Here is a 26,600-nt window from a genome sequence, read left to right on the forward strand (position 1 = left end):
TGGAAAACAGTATGGCGATTCCTCAAGGATCTAGAACTAGATGTACCATATGACCCAGCCATCCCATTACTGGGTATATACCCAAAGGATCATAAATCATGCTGCTATAAAGACACATGCACACGTATATTTATTGAGGAGGGTGTTTTAAAAGCTGTGTGAAGGGGGCAGTGTGAAATGCAGGCACGCTGAATGAGAAGCCTCTGGGTTGACCAGGGATGTTGTCAAAAGACTACCTTGAAAGTTGGAGTCAACGACTCAGCTCCATGAAGTGAGAGTGGGAGTCTGTCATCCGTCTGTGGCAGATACTCCCTAGGATATTTGTTACTCAGTGTGAGTGTAGCCTGCTTAGTCTCCTTTAGTCTTTATTTTTTTTTTATTTCTTTAAAACAAAAGCTGGATACATGTGCAGAACATGCAGGTTTGTTACTTAGGTTACGTGTGCCACGGTGCTTTACTGCACCTATTGACCTGTCCTCTAAGTTTCTTCCCTTCCCCCCACCACCCCCAAGCCCCCAGCAGGCCCTGGTGTGTGACGTTCCCCTCTCTGTGTCCGTGTGTTCTCAATGTTCAACTCCCACTTACGCGTGAGAACACGCGGTGTTTGGTTTTCTGTTTCTGTGTTAGTTTTCTGAGGATCATGACTTCCAGTTTCATCCATGTCCCTGCAAAGGATGTGATCTCATTCGTTTTTATGACTGCATAGTATTCATTCCTTTTTATGGCTGCATGTTGTACATGTGCCACATTCTCCTTATTCAGTCTACCATTGATGGGTATTTGGGTTGGTTCCGTGTCTTTGCTATAGTAAATACTGCTGCAATAAACATTTGTGTGCATTTGTCTTTATAGTAGAATGATTTATATTCCTTTGGGTATATATTTATATATACCCAAAATAAGTATACCCAAAGGAATATAAATCATTATCCTATAAAGACACGTACAAATGGTATTTCTAGTTCTAGATCTTTGAGGAATCGCCATGCTGTATTCCACAATGGTTGAACTAATTTACACTCCCACCAACAGTGTAAAAGCGTTCCTGTTTCTTCACAGCCTCGCCAGCATCTATTGTTTCCTGACTTTTTAATAATCACCATTCTGACAGGCATGAGATGGTATTTCATTATGGTTTTGATTTGCATTTCTCTGATGATTAGTGATGTTGAGCTTTTTTTCATATGTTTGTTGGTCACGTAAATGTCTTCTTTTGAGAAGTGTCTATTCATATCCTTTGCCCACTTTTTGATGGGGTTGTTTGTTTTTTTCTTGTAAATATGTTTAAGTGCCTTTTAAATTCTGGATATTAGCCCTTTGTCAGATGGGTAGATTGCAAAAATTTTCTCCCATTTTGTAGGTTGCCTCTTTACTCTTAATGATAGTTTATTTTGCTGTGCAGAAGCTAGTTAGTTTAATTAGAACCTGTTAATTTTGGCTTTCATTGCAATTGCTTTTGGCTTTACTTTGTCATGAAGTCCTTGCCCATGCCTATGTCTTGAATGGTATTGCCTAGGTTTTCTTCTAGGGTTTTTATGGTTTTAGAATAAGTGCCATGTGGCACTGAGAAGAATGTATATTCTGTTGATTTGGGCTAATTTTTGTGTTTTGTAGTAGAGACGGGGTTTCACCATGTTGGCGAGGCTGCTCTCGAATTCCCGACCTCAGGCGATCCACCTGCCTCGGCCTCCCAAAGTGCTGGGATGATAGGCATGAGCCACCATGACCAACCCACAGCTACATTTTAATGTAATAATATTTTCTATACAGTAGTTGTTCGTAATCTTTTCAGGGGTCATGGAGTTCTTTGAGAATCTGATGAATCCAATGAAACTTCTTGGAAGAGGTCTTAGACCCACACACACAGACACACATATACACACATACACAAACACACACACGCACACACACAGACATATATATATACACACATACATAGACACACACACATACACATATACATACGCGCATGTGCACACACACGCAAATACGTGTATACACATGCACACATACACATACATACACACATATACATACACATACACACATAGACACACATACGCACATATGTATACACACTCACACACACACTTCACAGCCTTGTACTTCATTGTATGGGCTCGTGAACCCTGGGGATCCTATCCCAGACCTGTTGACAAGTTAAGAACCTTTGCTTTGGAGAAGGCGATAATTGGTCAGACTGAGACTTCAGGAACAGGCCTGTCCAGAGCCAGGGAACTGGCCTGGCTGTTGGGCTTCTGGGTAAGTGACATTCCAGCAGTTCACATGTGGTGACCCAGGATGGACAGTCTGAATATCAGTTGGACTAGATCATGTGCACAGGGTGGGGGTCTCAGTCTCTCTGGGGAGTTCTCGGGATGGTGAGTGGGGACATCATGGTCAGGGTTTGGAGCGAGACTCTGAGAAGAAGCTGGAGGTGCAGAGTGTGTTGACCGTTTTTCTGCTCCCTGGACACACCCCGCAGAGGATGGCTATTAGGGGAATCCCGAGAGACAGGATCTCTCCAGTTGCCTGGAATTCCAATTATTTTCTGATGCAAAAATCTAGCACTCATTGGCGAAGGGCAAGCTGCAGTTGATTGTGAGTGAAGGCCTCTGGGTGCCGGGCGAGCAGCCAGCAGCAGCACGGCCACCTCCAGGCCTCACCTGCAGACCCCACTGAGGGTGGATTCCATCTTTGGGCAAAAGTCAGAGCCCCCTGGGTTGAGAATATGAATCAGCCTGTGGTGCTCCCATTGCGGAGGTGGTGGGGGTGCTGGTAACAGGGCGGGCATGGGAGGCAGACACAGATTGCAGATACTAGCCTCAGATGTACAGGTGTTGAGGCCACAGTTTCACCCAGGTCACACTCCTGTGTGTGCTGAGTGTGTGTGTCGTCGTGAAGCAAAAAACTATAACAAATTTATAATTTAACATGGAATTCAGTTTTCTCTTCCTATTTGAAACAATTATATGACTTTGATAATTGTTTGGCTTTTGTTTCAAAATTTAAAAATGTAACATGAATGAAAATCTCTCCAACTAGTTTTTTAAAATCGCCTTGTTTCTCTGCAGTAGCTCATCAGAGTGGTTGGGGTCATTTTACCCCCACCCCTGATGGCCTCCTCATCCTCCTCCGGCTTCTCCTCCCACTCCCACTCCTCCCTCCCGTCATTTTCGCTCTCCCCCTCTTCCTTTATTTAGCTCTGAGCCCCTGCCCAGCCCTGTGCTGAGAACCTTCTTGTGCATGGTTATTTTACTTAGTGTTCAGGAGGACCTACCAGGTGGTCCAGCGAGCAGGCTTGTTTTACAAGTGAGGAAATGCACCTGGAGAGGTTAGGCGGCTTTTCTGATGTCACACAGACAATGTGGATATAGCTGGGACTCCAACCCAGGTAGTGCCATCTGGATCCTGCCATGTCCTGTGTTTTGCAGCTTTCTCAGTGCAAGGCCATCTCAGTATTCCGTCTGTGCACCCTCAAAGGCACAGCCTACAAGAGCTGTCTGATGACTGATTCATTGCTGTTTTCCCTTTACTAGGAGTGTTTTTGTTCTTTTTGCCTGCTGAACCTTTAGAATAGTAACGGTAAGGCAGTGTGTTAGGAGTCTCCAAAGAAATGGAACCGATGTAATGTGTATATATATAGGTACTGTCATGACTGTGGAGGTGTGGTGAGTCTGAGCTTTGACTGGGCAGGGCGGCAGGCCGGGCACTCAGGGAAGAGTTGCAGTTCCAGTCCAAGGCCATCTGCTTTAGACCCAGGAAGAGCCGCTGCTGGGATGGAATCTGGTTGCCTGCTGGAGGATTCCCTGTTGCTCACGGGAAGTCAGTCTTTTGTTCTAGCCAGGCCTTCAACTGAACGAGGCCCACCCACACCAGGGAGGGCGGCCTGCTTTACTCAAAGCCCAGCAATTAAGATGCTAATCTCACCCCAAATCACCCTCCCAGAAAAATCCAGAGTAGGGTTCAACCATATATCTGGGCACTGTGGCCCAGGCAAGTTGACATAAAATTAACCATCACAGACAGCAGCCTAAATCCTGTTGAATGAAAGGCAGACTCATTTTGTCATATACCTAAGGGCTTGTTAATGTCAGATACCTAAGGGCATGTCAATGTAAACTTGCTGCAAGTTTATCTCTTTCTCGTAGACCTAACGAGAATATTGGGAAAAATGTGAATGGAAGTTCTTTTGCTTCAGGAAAGAAAGTAACTTTACAGGAAGAAGTAAGTCAAGTATGAAAAATAGAGTGAGACCTAGGAGAAGAAAATCTTTAACAAGCAACTGTCTTATTCCGTTGAACTTAGAGCCCTGGACCTGTGTGATATGTCAATTCAGTCTTGACAGTTTCTCTGCAGAGTGAACTAATGAAAAGAACTGTAAGAATTTTTTTTTCTTCTTTTTAGTGGAGAATGGAAGAAAAGCGGCTGACTCTTTGGAAGGGGATTCTTTAAAAGCAGGAAAATGTTTAAAAGCAGGAGCAGTAACATCTATGAAAGTGAGCTATTGGCAGCTAGAGAAGGATTGGAGAAAACGTGCAAGAATGAGAGATTCCGTATTTTATTGGATAAAAATCTTTAGCCAGTGAACAGTGATAAGGTGTTAAATTTCATCTGATAGTTTTAGAGGTTATTTATCTCATAGACTCTTAAAGATTCCTTGCAGAGTAGTGTGGGTTGTGTGTTTCGAGAAAGTCGTAAATGGTTTCCATCTCTGTGGCGTTTATTTAGCAAATTCCGGTTGTTTCTAGCGCTAAGATCTTCTTGGAAACTTCAGAGGAAGCGTTAGGTCCTTTGGGATTAAAGTCCTGTTGTGTAGTACCTGGATTTTCTTTCATCTCTGGGTGTTTCCCTTGTCTGACATGAACAGTATTGGTGTTACCTAATGGGCTAATCATACAGCAGAGAACTCCAGAAAAATATTAAATGTGTGTCTTTATCACACAAGATACTAAGTGCCAAAACACTCAAACGGACCGATACCTGGCTTTTTAGGTTACACATGCTGAAACGAACATTGCAAGTGATAATTCACTTACGTAAGCAGTTACAAACTATGCAAATACAAAAAAGAAAAAGAAATGGCAGTACGTTTGTGAATGCCGTGGCATGCTACTGAGTTAAATTGTATTTCAATGAAAGGTCTGTGCAGTGAATATTTATGGTCACAGTGGCTCTTAGTCTGAATTCAGCAAGTTGTATGTCATCAAAAGATTAGTGAAACAGATACAATTTCTAAAGCTGTCTAAATCTGCCAGTCTTTCCTTCTTGTGACTCAAGTTCATCTGTGGCCTATTAGTTGCTGGAGGTGTAATCTACTATTTGTTGGCCATGGTTGGAGGTGTTGGGTGTGTGGTTTCGGACACAATGGGCATAGGTGGTCCCAGTCTCCTGGAGTGGAGAGCCAGACGAATATTGTAGACACAGGGACACAAACATGTTGTTGGAGCATTCGTCGTATCTCTGGGGGTTGCAGCTTTGTCTCAGTTTGCTGTGGCTGAACCAAGGAAAAAGACAGATACAGACTTTTACAAGAATTATAATTCTATGAAAGATTTTGAAGAGATGAGAAAGGCTGGCTTCTTTCAGGATGCAATGTGATTTTGGAATATAAGGAATTTATTTGGGTTGAATTACCTAGAAGTTTGTCACTGACCTGTGTTTCTGAACCGTGAAGCATAGATATGTGGGCTAACAAACAGTTTCTCTTGATAAATAAACCATTAACAAGTATATTTGGAAAAGAGTCTATAGAGAAATATATACAGGGGATGTGAATAGGCAGTTCCCAGGAGGGAAACTTGAGTTGTCATAGTGTAGTGATACTAAACAGCACTGATGATCTGTAAAACAATAAAGCAAAGGAAAAAGGCAGTTTCATATGCTTCAGATTAGTGAAAATTTAAGAAGTCTGATTATATAAAACACTCCCAAGGACGGAGAACATTGGGGATGATGAGGTTGTAAGAATGACTTTGGAGAGCAGTTTGCTGATAACTAGGAAGTCCTTTGCTGTTCTGCACCTAGGAATTAATTTTAGAGTAACAGTGTTACAAAAATTAACCATCGGAATTAATTTTAGAGTAACAGTGTTACAAAAATTAACCACCGGAATTAATTTTAGAGTAACAGTGTTACAAAAATTAAGCATCTGACGTCAGATTTCACCTCACTTGTCCTATCAGCAGCCTTTGACAAGATTGATTATTCCTTCCTTCTGGAAATATTTTTATTACTTGGAAAGAGAATTAGCTGGGCACATGGCTGTCCAGATAGAGTCTAGATACTTGGACAATGCAAAGTGGGTTCTGTCCAGTCTTACTGTTACATGCTAGGGTCAGAGATACATTCTACATCGTATGTTACAGGTTTAGGATGAGGTTTCACTGGAGGAAAGCGAGATGTACATGGACCAACAGTTTACATCCCGTCCTCTTACCCCATAGAGATGCCACTGGGTGAGTCGGCATGCTTTTTGTTGGAAGCATCCTTCCATTTTGTGGGTTTCCTTTCTTGTAAGCATAGAAAACAGCCATGATATTAGGGAATAAACAGTAATTACAGTACCTTCCCCCACCCTAGCAGTGGGGCGGTACGCATTTCATGGGGAACCTGAATGAATGTGGGTTCAGTACCTCCAGCTGGGCTCTGTCCTAGCTCATTGGTCCAGAGAGCTCCCTTTGGGACATACCTCCTATTGTACTATGAAGATGTGGCCGTGCCCGGCGAGGAAGTGATCTCTGTGATATACATGTAACTGATGAGATGGAAATTGTTCATCTTTACTTATGTTCTTTCCCTCTTTCCGTGGGCTGGGATGTACTGAACCATCTGTTTCCCTGCCCTCACTTAGAACAGAGTGACAGGATTGAAGGACCCAGGGCTCCTAACACATCTTGGGAAGCAGAGCTCTGTGTCACCCTGTATCACCTGTCCTAGATGAGAGAGAGAAACTTTGTGCTTGTACCACTATGTTTTTGGGTCTCTTTATTATGCAGTCTAGTTGTGATGCAGTATCTCACAGTCATCTTAATGATCTTAACGACTATGAGGGTGCATGGAGCTTTCCCTTGGTATTTGCGTCCCTTGAATCTGCCCCATCTCAGTAAAGGCCTGCTCCATTCCTCAAGTGCTTAGGCCAGAAAGCCTCAGGGACATTTCTGTGTTCTACTTCTCTTGCAGCCCATCAGCAAATCCCATTAGCTTTACCTTCATATTTAAAAAAAAACAAATACTTTGAGCAGGCGCGGTGGCTCACACTTGTAATCCCAGCACTTTGGGAGGCCGAGGCGGGCAGATCACCTGAGGTCAGGAGTTTGAGACCAGCCTGGCCAACATGGTGAAACCCGGTCTCTACTAAAAATACAAATATCAGTTGGATGTGGTGGGGTGCGTCTGTGGTCCCAGCTACTTGGGAAGCTGAGGCTGGAGATGCTGGTGGGCGCCTGTAATCCCAGTTGCTTGGGAGGCTGAGGCAGGAGAATCGCTTGAACCCAGGAGGCGGAGGTTGCAGGGAGCCGAGATTGCGCCAGTGCTTTCCAGACAGAGTGAGACTCCTTCTCAAAATAAATACATAAATAAATATTTTTAAAATTGGCAGATAATAATTGTATCTATTTATGGGGTACAATGCAATGTTTTGACCCGTGCATACATTGCAAAAAAATTAAATCATGCTTATTGACATATCCATCACCTTAGCAACTTAGCATCTTTTTTTGTGCTGAGAATGTTAAAAATCAACTCTTAGCACCTTTGAAATACACAATGCATTATTATGAAGTATGGTCCCTGTGTGGTGCCGTGGGTCTCTAAAGTCTACTCCTTTCAAGCTGAAACTTTCTACCCCTGCTGCCAGCCTCAGGTACCCGTCCCTTGACTCTGTTTTTATGAGATGATTGAAGTGGCGAATCTGACCCTGTCTCGTCGCCTCTGCTATTGAACAGCATCCTTGCCAAGCTCTTGGCTGAGGAACCGCAGTGGCCCCCTTGCAGGGCTTCCTGCTTCTGCTCTTGCCTGGGTGCAGATAATAATGTGACCAGAACCATCTTTTCAAAATATGCCACTTCTTCACTTCATTCTGCTCCAGCCCTACCGTGGCTATCCCTCTCAGGGTGGCAGTGGAAGTCCTTGTTGTGTGCTGAAGCCAGCAGGAAGCTACTGCAGTGTCCAAGACGAAAATAGCAAGCATATGAAATGCTGGTGAGGAAGCACAGCTCTCCTCTGTGTGTCCCCGCTGGGGGCAGCCCTACTGCTGCTCCGGTGGTCAGCGCTACAGATTCTTCCCAGGGGCTGGTAAAAGGTGTCACACAATTCCCCCAAATTCCCTCAATAAAACATTGCTGGCTGGGAGTGGTGGCTCACACCTATAATCCCAGCACTTTGGGAGGCCGAGATGGGCGGATCACCTGATGTCAGGAGTTCGAGACCAGCCTGGCAAACATGGTGAAACTCCATCTCTACTAAAGATGCGAAAATTAGCTGCGCAGTAGTACACACCTGTAATCCAACTACTCCGGAGGCTGAGGCAGGAGAATCGCTTGAACCTGGGAGGCAGAACCTGGGAGGCAGTGAGCCGAGATTGTGCCACTGTACTCCAGCCTGGGCGACAGAGCGAGACTCTGTCTCAAAAAAGAAAACAAACAAACAAACAAACAAAAATTGCTGCAAATAGATACATACCCAGGCAGGTTGCCTTATTTAAACAGGGAGAATAATGAGAGTGAATTCCTCTTCTATGTAGTGTGACTTGTGCCCATTGCTGGAGTCACTGCACTGATGAAATGGAAAGTTGCAGGGCAGCCAGACTGAAGCATAGCTGTGGAGAAATCTGGTTTGCATTCTAAGTTTTACAATGATCTCGAGGATACTGTTTTTCTTTCTCTGTGCTCTTGTGCATAAAATGAAGAAGAAAAGTTTGGTTTGGGTGTGGAAGGAATCTAGACTACAGGAACTGCTGAACGATGTGTCATGCAAATTAAAAACTAAGCAGGTAAATAACTGCGTGTAAACATTCGTATTGCACACCATCTCTTCACTACCAATCCTGCCCTCATCAAAAACATCCACCAGCAGCGGCCGTGACGCTCTGTATGTACAGTGTACCCTGCTGTGTTATGAGTGTTTTTTGCTAAGTTTAACCAGAGAGATTGCCTTTTACTGCCATATAACAAGTGATTGGTTTTATAAGAATGCGAGGAAAGGGAATTGAAGCTAAAAATGGATTGGATTCCTGTGACAGTTTACCCTGGACATTATTTTCTGTGAGAGATACTTCATTTTGGTACCAGTTTGCAGATGTTTAAGATGTGATCATGGTGACAAAACTAGCATTAGTATCCAAGTTAGGGAGGGCAAGTAAGAGACTAGAAGGCTATTAAGGATCATCATACTCTGGAAGGAATTTTTACTCTAATCATAATTTTTCAAATTAATATTGCTCTATGATTTTATGCTGGTGACCATAACTTTATATCCATGACCTGATGTACAAGTTTACTAAAAGTTAATTTTGCTTTTCTTGAATTTATTTATTTTTTTAAAATAAGAGACAGAGCATCACTATGTTGCCCAGACTGGTCTCCAACTCCTGTGCTCAAGCAGTCCTCCCACCTTGACCTCCTAGTACTGGGATTATAGGCATAAGCCACCGTGTGTGGCCTTTAGAAGCTAATTTTGGATTGTAGGAAATCGTTAGCTTATAATGAAAACACCAGTTTAAAATATTTTATATATGCTCTTCTCAAAACAAACAGTATTAAATAAACATTTGAATGAATAGTAAGTATTCTTCAGTAATATTGCATCATCAAAGAATATTTACTTTTTACAAGGATTGATACTGTACTTGAGTAAAAAGTGTTAGGACGTTTATGTTTACTTTCTCATTTCATTCTCACAATTGCCTAATGAAGTAGTTGCCATTAAAAATCATGTATGACTCTCTAGTGAGCTAGTATCAGCCAACGGCAACTCTCCTGTGCTCATTTCCAACCCTGAAGAAAACCCTAAGCAATGAATAGAAAGAATGTTAGGTAACAAAGGCCTTCTTAAGGGTGTGCATAAATCCTGTCTACAGTTTTAATGATTGTGGCATAAATATTAAATATTCATATGATGTGGATTATTCCGAGTTTCATACCACTTGTTTTTCTCCTTTCACCCTAATGTCATCACTGTGATAGGGCTGTGTCGTTTGCTTCCAACAATTCTTAGATCATGTCTTTGTTAAATCCTATTCTTTTTTTGTTTCTTTCTTGAGATGGAGTCTTGCTCTGTCACCCAGCCTGGAGTACAGTGGCACGATCTTGGCTCACTGCAACCTTCCAGGTTCAAGCAATTCTGCCTCAGCCTTCCTAGTAGCTGGGACTACAGGTGCCTGCCACCATGCCCAGATAATTTTTGTATTTTTAGTAGAGACTGGGTTTCACCATGTTGGCCAGGATGATCTTGAACTCCTGGCCTCAGGTGATCCGCCCCCCTCAGCCTCCCAAAATGCTGGGATTACAGACATGAGCCACTGCGCCCCGCCTAATTCCTATTCTTTACAACAAAATGTTACTATTTCTTTTCTTAATCATACAAGTGTATTTTTACAACTGAAAGAGTCTTGAAAGGTGGAAATGAAACTTGTCCTCCAAAAATCTTTATATGACAGGTACTAAGGGGTGTGTGTGTGTGTGTAAGTGTAATTTTTCTGACAGTCTTCACAAGTTATATCTTCATCTGGGTTACATTCATTATTAAAGACAGCAACACTTTTATCTATGTGTTTGAACCCCAGTAATAGGTAGCACTAGAAGCTTGTCAATCCTGTTGAATCATTTTGTGATCTATCCTTTTGTTTGTAGGAACAATCTAATTTGAACCTTATATGAAAAATTAATGTAGGTTCTCCTTTACAAATCTCCAAGGGAAAGAACTCTGTCATCCTTTTTTCTTAATAGTAAGAGCAAGTGTTTCCTTTTATCATTCGAAGTCTGCTGTTGCCTCCTTTTTCCTTTAGCAAAGTCAGTGTTAAAAAAGTCTTCCCCTGAGAAGTCAAAGGCTGCTCTACCTGACATCTCGTTGAGAGAAGGCTGGGTTCTCTTGTGAGCTGGGAGGAGTTTCGGTGGATTAAGCACTCTTATTTATCTCTTTTTCCTCCAGTGACCCCATTAAAATGGTAGTGAGAAAATAGAAAGTACATATACCAGCAACACAAAGAACTTAAAGGCCACCAGCATGGAAAAGGGATTTCACAATGTTTCTGGCAGCCTGGATGCTGATAAGGCTCCATGACTACCAAATTAGTGTGGGGGCTGCAGCTGGGGAGGCCCACCTTGGAGACTTTGAATGCCGAGTGGGTGGCAGTCCCATGTGAGGCTGAAAATCACAGGGTTCCGTGGGATACCTATAGTCAGATCACTTCATGGATTCTGTCCTTCTTCCACCCCTGCCGTGGCTACAACCAAGGACTAGAAGCCAGATATTTATCCCTCTGCCTCATCTCTGAAAAAGTGGACTGAATTGTCTGGGGAGAACCCCTGTTGCTAGTTTGGAAGGCAGCTTCTTAGAAGGGGAATTACTCCAGTGCCTACTCTCTGAGTCAGACCCGTCTGCCCAGGACACCAGCCTCTCCAGGGTTTCTGTTGTCTCATATTTAAGTCTGATGCATGACCATTGTTGGCTAGACACCCCAAGAAAGCTTCTGATCAGAGAGGGCAGGATGAGACGAAGAAACAACAAGACAGCCCCCAGGAATCAGAGAGGACCCAGGGAATAGGGGAAGAGAAACACCTCTCATTACCGTAATGAGAGGTTTTGAAAAGGGCATCTTGTTAAAGAAAAGGTTTTAGAAGGAAGGAACTACCAGAAGCAAGAAAGAAGCATTGCAGACTAAAACTGTGACCCACGGAATGAATTCAAAGAAGCGTTGATTGGAAGTAAGTGCAGAAAATTGCCCAGAAAGACGACAAAAAATGAAATACCCTTGTGTGTAAATGCTAGCACATCGAGATGGGACTCAAGCGCCCTTCCTGTGGGCTGGAGTGGGTTTGAGTGAAAATGGCCTTTCTCTTCATTCTAATTACTCTCGCCGTCTCTCAGAGAATGGGTAGGCGTGGGGTGGCTGGTCTCAGCAGACCTGTCTGTTCTACTGTGATATGGAAAGGCATTGAGGAGCCTGGGCCAACAGTGTTTGTCCTCCTGACCCCAGCATGGGTCTCCTTGTTCATCGTCTGCCTGCATGGGCAGCCCTGACCACGGGCTTTGTACGCACAGCCCGGTCTATACAGGTCGCGTCCCTGAGAGGTGACCCAGCTTCGGAGTCTACGTTATGTGCACTTGATAGGGCTCGAAATCCAACATTAGTGGTGTTTCCCCAATTTCTGAAAAAGTGATGCTAATCTTCGGCCTTTATCTGGGACTCGATTTGTAGATAGCTTGCTTTCTTTTTCTTTTATTAGAGACATGTTCTTACTCTGTTACCCATGCTGGAGTGCAGTGGTGTGATCGTAGCCCACTGCAGCCTCAAACTCCTGGGCTCACACCGTTCTCCTGCCTTAGCCTCCCAAGCAGCTGGTACTACAGCCACCCACTACCATGCCCAGCTAAGTGAAAAAAAAAATTGTAGAGATGGGGTCTTGCTGTGTTACCCAGGATAGTCTTGAACTCCTGGCTTCAAGAGATCCTCCTGCCTTAGCCTCCCAGAGTGTTGGGATTACAGGTGTGAGCCACCATGTCCAGCTCGGCAGCTTTATAGTCCTAATAAAGCATTTGTGGGATTTGGGTCCATCTTTACACGTCCTCAAGAAGCATATGTGTGTGTAACTCAAGCTCAGAACTTGAGTTCTGAAACCTAACTTCATGATTCCTTCCTGCACTGTGATGTGAGCACCTCTCCAAGTGGGGCATTCGTGGAATGGAACTTGGATTTTTAAAAGGTATAGTGGAATGCTTGTATAATATTATAACTAAGTAAAACCTTGAAAAAATGTTCATGAGCATGTGGTAAAAAGTTTCTGATTTTTTTGTTTGTTTCTTATGACTTTCTAGGAGTTTGCCTTTATCAGTTGAAAGCATGGAGTGATGATTACCAAGTTGTGGGTAAACCTTCCTCCACCTGAAATTGCGGAGTGTTTTTCTCCCTGATCATTTCTTTCCTGCTGTAGAGTTCTCCTTTGATGCCGTTGTTGGGTGCAGGGCAGGTTTTGAGTTTCGCGATGTTTCATGTGTGGATTGGTCCTTCAATTTGAAGAATAAGATCGTGATCATAGACAAGGATTTGGCTTACAGCTGAGAGCGCTGAGTTGGAGTCTTGGAAGAGAGACATGCTGCAGAATAAAGTTCATAGTTTTAAAATTTCGAGTTAGAAGTTTAATGGTCACACTAAACAATACCAGTTAGCTTTCATTGCAGTGAATTCTAAAGAATTGCGAGGCAAATTTTATTTACCAGAATTTAACTGAATTAATCAGTGGTTAAGGTAACTCCGTGGACTCGGAATTGTGAATTGATTCTACTTAGTTTTTATTTTATGGCAATATTTATTGTAATAGGTTTATGGTACGTTTGAACATTTAGAGCTTTGAGAGTTAAATGTTGACTGATACAGTTTTTCTTATAAAATTAGCCAGATTCTTGAGAACGTTTCTTTTCTGCTTTTTAACCTAAAGTGGTCTGTGTACGTTTGTGGCTTTATAGAGACATCTTTCATGGAGAGCAATTCATTTAGATAGTCTGACTCATAAAAAATTGCTTGAGTCTTGTGCAGACACATATAAAGGAAAGCTATAGGACTTCTGGGAACTTGAGGCTCGTAAGATGTAAATGTCAGCTCTCCCTGGAGCTCCCTTGCTGTGACTTGGACAATTTAAATTTCAGCATTGTGCAGTGACTTCATAGGGTGCTTGCATGTTTTAAAAATTTTCACTTAAACATGAACTTGGATCATACGCATGTTAGAAACAACCCTGTGGAAAATAGAGCTTTCTTCCCGTAGTTGGATATAGAAGACCTGTGTTAGGCATAGGACCATTTATCACTGGATTGTAATAACTGTTCTTCTTTTGTAATGAGATATGAAATGCATATTTATGGGGTACAGTTGTATATTTTGTCCCGATCTTGAAACTTATGTGAGTCATTTTCATGTTATCTCCATCATGCCTGCGATGTAAATTACTGGTTTATCTGTTTGCAAAGCTTTGGAGAATCAGAGAATCTAGTGGAGAGACTCCATGTGAGATTGGGCTCTGAACACTTGGGGGCTTGAGGCTGTTTCTAGGTTTTTTTTTTTTTTTTTCTGAGACGGAGTCTCTCTCTGTTGCCCAGGCTGGAGTGCAGTGGCATGATTTCGACTCACTGCAATCTCCACCTCCTAGGTTCAAGCGATTTCTCTTGCCTCAGCCTCCCAAGTAGCTGGGACCACAGACACCTGCCACCACACCCGGCTAATTTTTCTATTTTTAGTAGAGACGGGGTTTCACAATATTGACCAGGCTGATCTTGAACTCCTGACCTTGTGATCCACCCGCCTTGGCCTCCCAAAGTAGTGGGATTGCAGGTGTGAGGCACCGCACCTGGCCGCTCTTTCTAGTTTTTTTCTGTGAACTTGGGCAAGAGGTGGTGAAGAAGAAGTCCCTGTTAGCATTGTTAGGAGGAACAAAACAGAGGGGGTAAATGAAAGGTCTTTGGAACGCATAGGGCGAGTCCAGATTTTAGTTCATTTGGCCCGTGTATCTTTGTTTTCGTCTCAGCGACCCTAGCCGTGCAAGAGGGCCACTTGTGAAAAGGGCGCAGCATTTGAAAAATGCTGACTACATTTATAACGAAGCAAGAGAGCACAAGAACACAGTTTTATGCTCAGCTTCCCAAAGTGCCGAGCATACAGTATTGTTCGTGTTTGTATTTCCATGTGAGTATGTATGTATAAAATAAGGAAGGTGACATTTTATTTGAGAAAAAAATGTAGTGATGGAAGTGGACAGATGAGTTATTCTTTATTATAAGCGGGATGAGGCTAGGACGTTGCCATGTAAGGTAAAGCTGGACTCAGCCTTGTTTGCCTGAGTTCTGTGCATGCTGGTTTTGCTTTTGGTCTGATGATCGTCCTTGGGCGTGGGTGGATGTTGACTCAGAGGCACGTTAGTGATGAAGCAGCAGGTCTGGCCACTGCTTGGCTTGTATGTTGGCCTCCATTCTACTGGCAGTTCTGCCAAAGCTCGTTGGAAGTTTCAGTCTGGATACCATGGGTATGAATAATCAATAACCTGCAGATTACAAAGATATATGTAATAATTTAGTACATGTTTTTAATAAAACAATAGCTAATATTTATTAATTGGTTGGTGTGTGCCTGGGTTGGTTATATTTTATTTGCATATGTCTCTCCTTTAGTCCTTAGAACACCCCCTTAGAAGCAAAATATTGTTAGCAACCTGGCACCCTTTGATTGGCTAGAAAAGAGTCTAAGAGAAATTGAGTAAATTATTCAAAGTCACGCATCCAGTGATGCTGGAACTCCCGTTGGGGCCCAGATCTGCCCCACACCCTTATGGCCAACTTCCCTTTTATAGCAATTTCACTGCTTTAGGTTTGAGCCAGAAGGGTTGCATCAAGCATTTGAAGAACCTAGACGGTGCACAAACTACTTGGGTCTTGGACCTTTACTGGGGGCTAAGTAAAGTCCTGCATGGATCCCGGGCTGCCCACAGGGAGAGCCAGTTGTGGTGGGTGGTTAATCTGGGGCTAGAGTCTTGCTGTCATTTATGCTGACTTTGCATATCCATCTGTTGGTGCCCTTGGAAGGCTCAGGTCCCTCAGGGATGCGGGTGTAGCCCAGTGAGCCCTTTGGAGATCTGTCACTTGGGAGACATGCCAAGGAGATACGCTTTTCTCAGGTCTTGGGTCCGAGCACTTGTAGAATGTTGCCCTCCACAGTCTGATATTGCTTTTTCGGGGGAGGCCTCAGATACATTCCTTCCTTATTCACAGGGCTGTCACCCCTATTTTGAGTTCTATCACTTTTCTACTTAGATAACTGAAGCAGCCTCAGTTTCCCTGCTTTTAGACTCTTTTCTTTCCATTCAACCCTTATACTATTTGCTGGATTCATTTTATACAGAGATGTCCTGTTTGTTAAGCGTCTGTGTTGACTTCCTGGACTGTCCATAGTTTGTTCCTACCACTCAGTATTATTTCCCAGTGCTATGCGCTTGGAGTGTGCCTTAGCCTGACTGTTTACTGTGCAGTTGTCCCTTGGGATCCCCTGGGGTACTGGCTTCAGGACCCCCAAGGATACCAAAATTTGCAGATGCTCAAGTCTCGCACAGAAAGTAGTATGGCTCACACATAACCTATGCACATCTTCCTGCAGACCTTAAATCGCCTGTTGACATAGATGCTGTGTAAATAGTTGTTACATTGGAGTTTTTAGGGAATAATAACAAGAAAAAGTATACATGTTCAGTAAAGATGCATTTTTTTCCATATGTTTTTGATACTCGGTTGAATTGAACCCAGAGATGGGGAACCCATGGATATGGAGGGGACTACTTATTTTCCCCGTTTCTCTATTTCTCCATTTCACCTTCAGTCCACCCCTCTTGTTATTTTGTGCCCATTTCTCTGTCTGCAGATTCCTCCTTCTTCTGCAACTGTATAAACCTTTCATGTTAATTCAGGGCCTGGTTTGATTTTCCTGCCTGGAAAGCCTTTCTCTCATTTGCCTAGCCTCACTGCTCTCTCTCTTCTTGGAACCTCCTGAATTGTATACTTTGAAATTTCTTTGTGATCTGTGAAAAGTTTCTAAATAGATTGTAAGACTTCGGATTCTTTCATCTCCTTGGCGCCCAGGCATGTGGTACGTGTCAAGTCACTACTTAGAGACACATGTTCGGTCTCAATTTTAGTATTTACTTAAGCATGGTGATGAAAGTTTAGTATTGACTTAAGCTTGGTGATGAAGGTTAAGAAAAACATTGAAATCAAACCTACATAGAGAAAACTGCTGTGATTTTAAGTTGATTGGATACTTAGCTGCTGTGTTGAAGTGTTTTTTTTTTTTTTCTCCTTTGTCTTGCCAGCAATCAAAGAGAAGTACACAGACTGGACAGAATTTCTCATACGTGACTTGACCGGTTCGAGGACAGCACCCGCCAACCTCCTGGAAGGTGTATGTATTGTTGTTATACATCTAATGTATCTCTGAAGCACCCCAGTTACGTGAGCTCAGACCTGACAGCACCTTTGCATATATCCTTCAGCACATGCGTGCTTTCCGCAGACACTGCCATCCAGATAGCCTCCCCTCCTGTTTTGTCCTGAATAACTTAGGTGACCGATTTGAATGGCATTGCTGAAACCTCCCCTGTGATGCAATCAGCAATGGAAGAATTCGCTCTATGCGAATCCAATTTTTAAATCACAGTATGCCGGGATGTCTTCCTACTGTCCTATATCTTTAAGCCTCTTTCCTATATGAGTGAATATAAATCAAATCCTGTAGAATAACTGTTTTGAACAGGTGACAAGATTATGTATGTGCTAATATCGTCTCTTGGAGTACATTGATAAGTGGTTCCATTAAATGTTCTATTTCGGATGCATAACCCCAAGATTTGAACATACACACGTTAACCAATAATTGAATTAACTTCTCTTGTAAAAACAAGAGGAGGAATGGCAGATCGTATTTCAGTGTAGCCAAGGAAATTTTAATGTATTGAAGAAAAGAAATAGTTTAATCTGAAATCTTGATGGTTTATTTGAAAATAATTTTATGATGAAACATTTTAGTATTTATATTTAGTATTTATATTTATATAATAGAACAGGAAGAGAAAGGCACTGCGTCATAAGTAATTATTGAATTACCTAGTCTGTTTTTCTTAAGAATGACTCTAAAAAGGGGAAAACTTAGTGAACAACAAGTAATAAGTAATAAGGTGTGGATTTTGACAGTATCATATTCTCTAATCAGGTGTGGATTTTGACAGTATCATATTCTCTTAACCGTAACCTTTCCCTCTTTTCATAAATGATATTGACACTTTAGAACGTCATTGTCTAATATAGTTAACGGGTTTTATTTTGTGAAGATTTTGCCTGATGTATTTGTTATATATCTTTAGAGCTATTGTTTTAATTGTTCATTAATAAATCAAAATGATGATAGTGCATCCTTTCAAAAAGGACAAATTGTCTCACTATGTTAATTTTCTAAAACATATTTGCCTTCAAAGCTGGCTGAACAAACACCCTTTTCATATGCTATCATATGCTAAGAAGGTTTCTTACAAGGGGCAGTAATTATAAATTATCTCAACCAATTATCAGGTTACGTGTAGAAATCATTTTACATAGTAGTCTAATTTAGCTGATCATTCCTGTGTGTTCGATATGTTATCAACACACACTCGTGCCTTCATTACATAATCAAAGTATGAGAGCATCTTGGTCATTAGAGTAGCAGCCAGTAGAGTAAGATGAATGTCTGGGAAAGAGTCATGGTGTAAATTGAATGCTCCGTATTAGAAATATCTGTCTATTGTAAAAGTAGACCGTTTGCTACCACATGTTTTCTAGATCCAGGCAAATTTGGGTAGAACTCTTCTTGAAAGCATACTGATTGTTAACAAAAGCAATTTTATCTGGGAAGGGTGATTTGTTTGGTGAGAACTTAGCATAAACTGTTATTTTCTATTAACTTGTGATTTTTTTGTTGTTGGATATGGAATGGGGTACATGGATGTGTGGAAGGGAGGAAAGGGAAGGGGCGGGGCATGGGCTGGGCAAGGATGGGGTGGAGGGAACGCTAGACTGTTCGCCAGTACCTTGGATGATGGTGTGAAAAAATATTATCTTCTGCTGTCATCTGTTTCCATGAGAACCTTAAAGTAAAGTTTAAAATAAGGAGTTTTGCTTCTGTTTAAACAGCCTCTGCGAGGGAAAGGCCCTATAGACCTCATTACAGTTGGTTCCTTAATAGAACTTCAGGATTCCCAGAGCCCTTTTCAGTACTGGATAGTTAGTGTGATTGAAAATGTTGGAGGAAGATTACGCCTTCGCTATGTGGGATTGGAGGACACTGAATCCTATGACCAGTGGTTGTTTTACTTGGATTACAGACTTCGACCAGTTGGTTGGTGTCAAGAGAATAAATACAGAATGGACCCACCTTCAGGTAAGGGCCAAAGCGTTTGCTGCTGTAAAGTATTTTAGAAAAAGATGTGATGTTTTCCTGGGTGTGTTTCTAGAAAATGTATGAACTCTCTGGTATCTTTTATATCTGAGTATGTGAATATTAAGCACTTTAACTTCACAATGCTTTCCATAGAGACTAAAACCTAAGACCTCAATCAATAGTGTTCTCAAAGGAGAAAGCAATGTTGGGGGCCTTAGGCAAATTGATCTAGTTCCTTGGGAATCACTGGTTCAGAAAGGAAAGACACAGTAGATTGGGACTGGAGCATATTCTCCATGTTTTTCTTTAGGAATTTTCATAGTCTTGTAAGTAGGTTCCAAAATCTCTGTCCATCTGTGTACCCATCTCTCTGTCCATTCACCAATCCATCCACATACTCATCCACCCATCTTTCCATTTATCTGTTTATCCATTCATCCATCCATTCATCCACCTATTCATCCAGCATTCATCTATTTTATCCAACCATCTGTTTATCTACCTATTCATCCAGCATTCATCTATTTATCTGACCATCCATTCATCCACCTATTCATCCGGCATTCATCTATCCGACCATCCATTTATCCACCTATTCATCCGGCATTCATCTATCCGACCATCCATTTATCCACCTATTCATCCAGCATTCATCTGTTTATCCATCCATCCATTCATCCATCCATCCATCTAAATATCCAAACCACAGTCCAGTCTGACCATGAAACAGCGCTGAGTAGATAGATCATCATGTTTTCTCCTGGCACGTAAGATTTTAGTTAGCTTCAAATGCACTGTCAAATGGCTTTGCAGAGGCTTAATTGGGAAGAATCATGCCTTATGCTCTCTGTCATACCTACCTAGTTAAAAATCTCAGTATTTACAAAATAACCATTCTTGAATGTTTACTATGTGCCAGGTGATTTTACATCTGGTACATTGTTTATTTTGATTCTAAAAAAGTGCTGCATGTTTGTTGCGAATTTTGTTTCATAGCAGAGAAAATTGAGACTGGCGTTTAGCTAGTTGTCCAAGGTCCCCCATTTTAGGGGACAGGCAGTGAAATTCAGATTCCCAGGTGCTGGGCCTGGTCCCCTTCCACCCGACTCCCCCTGCTGCTTCCTCTTATCAGTCTTTGAATGGGAAACCTCAGAACAGAAATATTGGATTCCTGTAGAATTAGAGATGCCAAGGAAGAAACACACATTTTTTCAGAAATTGGTAATCTTCATTCCGGTGAGTTTTATAGGTGTATTTGGAGGAAGGACGTGGCTCTTTGCTTTATTAAAATCACCAGAGAATTTCCTCCCGTATTAGTTGCTGATATTAGTCTTGAGTACATGAAGGAGAGGAATTATATTTATCTTTTCTGTCAGTTGGAGGCTTTAATTGAAAACACTTCCTGGTCCTGTGTCCCGTGTGTTTGCATTTACATTAAGTTTGACAGGCATAGAGACATGTAACGTGGCATTTTATTAGTATTATTGCCATCAAAATGTTGAGAAGCAGCCAACACCACCATCTCTATGCTGAGTAATTTTTGACTCTGATGACAAACAAAGAGCCTGTCATGTTGTGAGGAAGGATGGAAGCCCAGGTTTACCCTGGGATTCATAACCCAGCAGGAAAAATTTACTTGGTGCGTAAAGTTGTGTGTATAAATCTCCACTTAGTATCTAATTGCTTTATAAATTTTAGGAGCAATATCTACTTGCCAGCGTACAAATTTATAGCAAAGCAAAGGATGACTAGTGGCTTCTTAGGTTCTCAGTGATGTTTCTTTCCTGGGAAGTTATGGGACTCACACTCACGAGCGGCAATGGAATATGCCTCCATGAAGCTTAGGAAACATTTGCTTATGAGCTGTCTCCCTCTTTAGATAATTTGGGGTCTTTATAATATATGAATAAATTTTGTTTACTTGTCGTAGCATTTTCTGGAGATTAGTTGTTCATGTAACTGGAGAGTTCTTGGGGACCCCTGAAGATTCTGGAACAGGCAGGGCACGATGGCTCACGCCTGAGCTCAGGAGTTTGAGACCAGCTGGGGCAACATGGTGAAACCCCGTCTCTATGAAAAATAGAAAAACCTGGCTGGGTGTGGTGGCAGGCACCTGTAGTCCCAGCTGCTTAGGGGGCTGAGGTGGGAGGATTGCTTGATCCTGGGAGTGGAGGCTGCAGTGAGTCAAGATTGCTCCACTGTACTCCAGCCTGGGGTGACAGAGTGAGACCCCGTGAAAAGAAAAAAAAAAAAAGATTCTGGAAAAGCCATTCATCCTCAAGAACTTACTTCCCCAGTATTTAAATCACCAGCAGGAAAGGTTATGTACAGGAAGAAGAACTAAAAAGTGACAGGACACTCAAAGTGTGATTTTTGAGTTCCTCGGATCTAGTGGTTTCAAGATGGAAACTGGATTCTGCTGCATCATTCAGCAGAACAGCATCCCTGGGAAGAGAGGCTGTTACTACCCCTGTTGTGCTCATGGGGACAGATTCTAGTACTTTGGATTTGTAGAAATTGATTTCAAGTCCCACAGTGACTTGTGTAACTTACGTGGTAGCACCACTTCCTTAACTGGAATCTAGGTGAGAATAAAACTTCATACCTGCATGGAAAATACTAGGCTGATTTTCCCGTTTTCCCAAACACCATGAAGTCACTGGAAAGTGTTCTGCTTCCATGACTGATGGGGAGAAGTCCAGTGGGAGGGGGGTGTGCAGGGGAGATGAGCACACTCCCCGTGAGCTCTTCCCTGCTGCCAGGACCGTCTGCTGTGCGCTCCCACTAACACCACCACCACTGTTGAAAATAATCATCCTTTAGTTTTACTTACTTTTTATTTTATTTTATTTATTTATTTATTTATTTATTTATTTATTTATTTATTTATTTATTTATTTATTTATTTATTTATTTTCGAAACAGGGTCTCGCTCTGTCTCCCAGGCTGGAGTGCAGTGGCATGATCTCAGCTCACTGCAGCCTCAACCTCCCAGGCTCAAGTGATCTTCCCATCCCAGCCTCCCAAGTGGCCGGAACTACAGGCATGGGCCACCATCCCTGGCTCATTTTTTAAATTTCTTATTTTTTAGAGATGGGATCTCACTATGTTGCTCAGGCTGGGCTTGAACTCCTGAGCGCAGATGATCAGCCTCCCAAAGTGCTGGCATGAGCCACTCAGGCCCACCACAGCGTCTCAAAGTGCTGGCATGAGCCACTCCTCATGGCCCTCATTTTACTCTTCAGAGGGCACAGATTTCTCAACTGTTCAGCAAAATAAAAGAGAAGTGGGTCATAGAAAGTAGCTACGAAGTTAGCCTGGGAAAAGAGACTAGATTTTATACTCTCCACCTCTGAGAAACATAGGGCCATTGAGCCTTTCTCTTTCTGCCCTGAATCAGAGGAAATAGCATTCTGGCACTTGGGGAAGGAGGAAGGGAAAGAAGCCTCCTTACCCTGTACAATGGGGATAAGGATATCTTGCTGGGCTGCTGAGTGGTGTAATGTATATCAAGAGATTGGCCTTTTCTAGACATTTAATCTATGATCAGAGTCTTAAGGTTATACTTTGCTTTTCTAAGGAGTGTAAGTAGGTCATTAAGGTTAGGGTCATTTAAGAAGCCCACTGCTCTCCTATTTCGGGATGTTTAGAAAATAAGATAGATTTTTAGATATTCTTGCAGATGCTAAGGAGATGAAACTTTTTGAGGTTTTTTTCTTCTCTGTATCTAGAATTTATTCCCTTGTTTTTTTCCTTCAAAATTATTTTATCCACCCCCCATCCCCCCCCCTTTTTTTTTTAAGTGCTTGTTTTAGATAGTTCTTGGAGTTAGGAAGTTTCTGAATCCAACTTAAATACTTCCTGCCTGAACTGTTACTTAGTCCAAAAGTGAGCTGGACTGTATTAATCTGTTCAAGCTGCCATAACTAAATGCCACAGGCTTTGTGGCTTAAAACAACAAACATTTACTTCTCAGAGATTTGGAGGCTGGAAGTGTGAGATCAGGGTGCCAGTGTAGTTGAGGTCCAGGGAGGGCTCGCTTCCTGGTTTGCAGACAGCCACCTTCTGACTGTGTCCTCACATAGTAGATCAAGAGAGAACTCTAGTGTCTCTTCTTTTAAGGATACAGATCTCGTTTGAGGGCCCCACCCTCATGACCCCATCTAACTCTAATCTCCCAAAGGCATCCCTTTGGGGTTAGGGCTTTAAGTAAGAAGTTTGGGGAGACACAAACATTTAGTCCACAACACTTTTCTTGGACGTTTACTATCTCTTAACAACATAGACTCATCTTTCTTCACTGGGTAGGATCTGGAGGAGCAGGAAGATGCAGAAGTTTTTTGGAGGGAGGTGGATAAAAGAAGGGTTGTTTCTATAGGCCTTTGTTTATTGATGATTATGTTATGCATTCCTGCTTCCTGTGGCACTTAATAGGAAATGCCCCACCAAACCCTTGCACAAAAGGAGATTGCCTCGTTTTTCTCGTAGGCTTCTAGTTTCAGAGGAATCGGGACGTGTTTGAATTGCTCAAGACCTTCCCAGAAACAGAAACTGGCATGATGTACTTTATTCAGTTACCTGCAACATGATCATTTTAAGAAAATGGTCGATGTTCTTTGAATGGTACTATTTATTTGTCCATTAATTTGCCAGTATAACCAGTGTGCCTCCATCTCACAGAATGCACACGGGGACCGTTGTTCTTTGCCGGTTGTGTCAGGCTGTCAAAACTGCAGCTGATTTTCACCTTGTCATGAAAGAAATCTGCCTTGCTGTGGGCTGAATTCATTCCAGGATTTAACACCATCAGAAAGAAAACAGAGAATCTTCACGGTTGTAGGACAGAGCCAGAACCCACCTGGCACCTGGGCTTCTTGTTACCTTTGTCTCTGGTGTGGAGGAGGAGAGATGGCATCCGGTGGACAGAGTTCATTTTTTCAGAGATGACTTGGTTGGTCTGCCTTCCTGGGCCAGCGTGCAGGCAGCCCCACTGGGGCCTTGGCATCCCCTCCATGAGTTCTCATAGCTTAGATCTAACCCTGGTCATGTTGGATTTCCATTCCTCCTGGACTTAAGATTTTTTTTTTTGGAGATAAATTCTCACCCTGACTGGTATGCAGTGGCACAGTCTCGGCTCACTGCCATGTCTGCCTCCCAGGCTCAAGTGATTCTCCTGCCTCAGCCTCCTGAGTAGCTGGGATTACAGGTGCGCACCACCACACTGGCTAATTTTTTTTTTTTTTTTTTTTAATTAGAGGTGGGATTTCACCATGTTGGCTTAGCTGGTCTCGATCTCCTGACCTCAAGTGATCCACCTGCCTCGGCCTCTCAATGAGAGTGTTGTTTGACCATTCTTTTACCCTCTCCTCTGTCTCAGGGCATCCCTCCCCCACTCGGAGACCACCATCAAGGGTCAAGGGTATAACTAGTCCTAATTCCGAAGCAAGAGGCCAAAGGTGCCAGCCAGGTAGATCACGCTTTCCTTTTCTGTACCTGTTGGGTCTTCAGATTCTTTCTTTGGTGCAGGCTTTGGAAATCCCCATTGTTTTCTGTGAGCTGGTCCTTTTCCTACCATGCCCAGGTTGAACTCTCCGTCTGCCTACCCGGCTTGCTGGAAACAGCCGTGTGTTCATGGTCCCTGTCCTGTCAGGAGCTCCAGCCTGTTGTTGGCAGTTCCTCTCCTGATCCTGCATTGGTGTCCTCAGGGCTTTGCTCCCCGGGCTCTGCTGAGTGGCCTCCTGTTTCTCTATGGTTTGGATTCAGTGCCCATGAGCTTGCCCAAGTGCACAGGTGTCCCTCTCGCCCTCATAGAGCAGCTTGTGGGGGGCTCTGTGAACCGGTCCCTGTGCCTGCTTTTGGGGACCCTGTGATAAGCAGTGTCTTCCTGAGTGCCCCCTTCTCACTGTGGACGTCAGAGACCCCGTTCTTTCAGTCTCTGCAGAAGCGTGTGTTGAGACCCCACTGAGTGTTCCCAGTTACGTTAGTTACTAAGAAGAATTTAGAAAGGCCAAACAAGAAAAAAAAAGTTCAGCGGACAGGAAACACTAGAAAGGATTATAGACAATGCACACACGCAGAGGATGTGTGGTTGTGAATTACCCTTTGTGTGTCTTTGTGTAAGTAACAATGACTTTGGGCGGTGCGCTGATGGCTTGGCTAGTTCTGGCAGGATCTCATACGTAGCGTAATTATGACTGAATAAACTGCTGAAACGGGGGCTTAAAGCTCAAGGTGAGTTCAAAAGCGATGAGGATCAAAATAGATGGCTTCATGCTAAAAAGCAGACATGCAAGAAATTAAAAATATAGTCCCAAAGGTTTAATGTTGCCTTTTAACTGTGCTTAATTTCATATTCATATCCTAAGCGTCTGTCTGAAGTAGCCCGGGTTGATATAGTGAAGGCATAAACATACCTACTTCCAGTGAGGGCTTCTGCAAATCCTATTTTGATAAGGTCTTAAATCTGTTGAGATCAGGCCATAAAATTCTCCTGCAGTTTCAGCAATAGGTAAAAACAGTGCTCAAAGTTTTTTTTTTCTTTTTAATTTTGCATTCAGACTCTACAACCTCCATCTGTAAATCTTGCCCCCCCTCCCACCGCCTGGGGAAAAATATGGGCAACATGCGGTATGTTAAGCAACATTTCAAGTGTAAATATTAAACTTGGTTGGTAAATTTTAATTTACCTTTTAATAATTTTCTGACTTACAGGGACTATTTTTAGCAGATGAGAGCTTAGAGATTTAGTGAAAAATACGTTGTAATAACCGCAAATGCCAGAGTAGAGTCGTTTGTAGTTTAGAAATGTATCAGATAAAAAGTTCCTCGTCAGTGGACATTGCTTTCCTAGGTGATATGTGGAATTTTGGCCCACGGATGACTGAAGGTTTTTGCTAATGTGATTAATACCATTAAATTACTTACAGAATGCCAACTAAATGCATACAAATGTTCCCTGAAGAAGAGGTCTGTTAAGTTTATTCTTCATTTCTGACAGCAGAATCCCAAGTTGCTATTTAATTTCAGAAAGTTCTTTCAGCAGGTGGCTGCTCATGGCGGGTAGGGGGTGTGAACAGTCATGGTCACTGACCGTGCTGAGGTATCAGGAAAGCTTGGGAATTAACATGCAGGAAAGGGCCACCCGGCAGAACGTGTTAGTCCTTCAACTCTTCTGTGATTTGCTGTTGATACAGAAATTTATCCTTTGAAGATGGCCTCTGAATGGAAATGTACTCTGGAAAAATCCCTTATTGATGCTGCCAAATTTCCTCTTCCAATGGAAGTATTTAAGGTAAGATGTTGATTCTTAGCAATGTGTCTACTCTTTTTGAGAATAAAACCATCTACAAAGTTTTCCCGCCGGGTGCGACGACTCACGCCTGTAATCCCAGCATTTTGAGAAGCCCAGATGGGCGGATCCTGACGTCAGGAGATC

General features: G+C 42.6%; 1 protein-coding gene across 2 annotated transcripts in view; it reads left to right on the forward strand.

Annotated features, from left to right (window-relative positions):
- The window catches only part of SFMBT2 (Scm-like with four mbt domains 2), a 255,408-nt gene that overhangs the window by 113,564 nt on the left and 115,244 nt on the right, over nt 1-26,600 (forward strand). For both annotated transcript variants that reach the window (XM_011957050.1, XM_011957049.1), the window contains exons 5-7: nt 17,067-17,155; nt 18,919-19,165; nt 26,359-26,456. In XM_011957050.1, coding sequence (XP_011812440.1) covers nt 17,067-17,155; nt 18,919-19,165; nt 26,359-26,456 — 434 coding nt within the window. The remainder of the gene's footprint in view (nt 1-17,066; nt 17,156-18,918; nt 19,166-26,358; nt 26,457-26,600) is intronic.

Source organism: Colobus angolensis, unplaced genomic scaffold (assembly GCF_000951035.1).
Source record: "Colobus angolensis palliatus isolate OR3802 unplaced genomic scaffold, Cang.pa_1.0 Scaffold432, whole genome shotgun sequence".
Lineage (NCBI taxonomy): Eukaryota > Metazoa > Chordata > Mammalia > Primates > Cercopithecidae > Colobus > Colobus angolensis.